At 37.5% G+C, this 1,958-nt stretch overlaps 1 protein-coding gene across 1 annotated transcript in view; it reads right to left on the bottom strand.

The window, feature by feature from the left end:
* Window positions 1-843: 843 nt before the first annotated feature.
* The window catches only part of Zic3 (Zic family member 3), a 10,663-nt gene continuing 9,548 nt past the window's right edge, over window positions 844-1,958 (bottom strand). The window contains exon 3 of the mRNA XM_031362799.1: window positions 844-1,075. Within this exon, the coding sequence (XP_031218659.1) occupies window positions 926-1,075 (150 nt within the window). The 3' untranslated portion in view covers window positions 844-925. The remainder of the gene's footprint in view (window positions 1,076-1,958) is intronic.

Below are 1,958 nucleotides of genomic sequence, written 5' to 3'. Positions count from 1 at the left end.
TTTGTGTCCCATGATTCTGTAACTGTTCTAATCAGCGATTGCCAAATTGTCCCAAAGATCAGGATGAAGCTTTAAGAAAATACACTTGTACTGTTACAAAATGTCTCGACTGTGTTGTCACAGGTACCCTCTCTTTACCTTTTATTGTTATCTCCAGCTACATCTCCTGTTCTTTCTTACTCAAATAGTGCTATGCAATGTAAATGCTCTTCATCCCTCCAAACTCCGGATCTGCCTTCCTTCCTTCTCCTGACCACCATTAATCCTTGCTTGTGGATGTTCTCTGACTTTCCTCTACCCCCAGCAATTGGCCTTAAGCCCCAGGGTAGAGGGAATTGAGAGCGCAAAACAATTGGTTTAGGTTTGTTCTTCCGGGTTTTCTCAAGTTGGTTGGTTACTTAAAAGCCACCTATCACGTGAAAATGTGAATAGAAAATAAATTGCCCCCATTCAACAGGTGAATCAAAGTTATTTAGGGATTATGGTTGTTACTGTAATAAAACAATGATCACAAAAATAATTTCAATGGTTTTATTAAGTCAAACAACAACTCTCAGGACCCTGGATATTGCTTTTTGAATACAAACATAGTAAAAATAACAAAGCAAATACTCCACTTTTTAGTTTTAAGCATCAGCTCAGATATTAGAAAGAGATTTGCAACAGTGTATGAGAATATTGCGTACTGGCTTCTGAACAAGGCCTCTTGTCACTAGCATCTTCCCATTTATAATCCTAAATTGGTGGGGAAGTCTTTTGGCTTTTTTCATTTCAGAAATGATTGCTCAACACAGAATGCAATACACCAAAAGAGGAAAATAGTCCCTTTTTTTTTTTTTTGCCCTAAGGAAGACGCTACTACTCTTAAAATGATCACTTCAAGGTAACAGACATCCAAATTGATGTGGTTTTCTTTGAAAGCTCATCAGTAAATCATTTCTTGCACAGTAGGTTCGGCATTAACCCTGCATTTAGGATAGGAAGTGTTATAGAAGGCTGGTTGCTGCATGCCAACGTCAGTATCAAGTTCTTCATCAGGAATTAGAGACTGTCCCAGATACCAAGCAGGACAACACTGGCAAGAAAACAAAAAGTGAACTGCACATAGGTCAAATTTTCTTACAGGAAAAAAAAATTCATAAAATATCACTTGGCTATGTTTTGTTTTAAACTGCTAGTGTAATAGTAAAACAAGAAGTAATGTCTTATTTCTAGCCTCTTATTTCCAAATGGTCTCTACGTAGATTGCATTTTCAAAAAGCAATTTAGACAGTGCACATGGCCTATTAGAGAGCAAATATTCTAAACTTGCCATTTGTTGAAAGGTGTGTTACAGCTGCTACAAAGCTTCTGCTCCTCTAGTCAGCAGATTAGCAAACAGGTTGAAGTGATATCACATCAGAAATACACAAAACTACTTAGTCCCTTAGCTGCTTTAGTTTTAACATGTGTTCTGAAACAAAAGTCCCTCTAATTTTCAAAGACCTCTTGCGCCTGTGTTAAGTTACCATGAGTCCAAGTGGTGTGAACAGTTCTCTCTTCAAATGCTTCCTGCAAACTTAAGACTTTTCAAGCTGTACATTTCCGCACTTAGTTATGAGAAAAGCAAAAACCTCAGTGAGAAAAGAAGTGTCTTTTGGAGTCAACAAATAAACTTTCTCTGTTTTCCAGAAATTCCATTCACATAATTCCTATTAAAAAAGAAAAGCCAACCAGTTTATCTATGAAGTGACCCAGGGAAACCATCCACTAAAGCATCTTGGCTTGATTTTAAAGTCAACTGAAGAGAATCCAAGCTAACCCATGGCTAACACTGTTCCAATTGAAAGGGTTTCCCTTCCCCCTCCCCGCAAACTTGATATCAAGAAATTTAACCAGAAAAGAAAAAGCAAAGTATCAATCAAACACAATTTTTTCATTTGTTCTCCAAAAGATGTCAGTAGATCACGCCACCGTGG

Source organism: Mastomys coucha, chromosome X, assembly GCF_008632895.1.
Source record: "Mastomys coucha isolate ucsf_1 chromosome X, UCSF_Mcou_1, whole genome shotgun sequence".
Taxonomy (NCBI): domain Eukaryota; kingdom Metazoa; phylum Chordata; class Mammalia; order Rodentia; family Muridae; genus Mastomys; species Mastomys coucha.
Note: the sequence above shows the minus strand (reverse complement) of the source record. Positions and strands in the feature narration are given on the sequence as shown.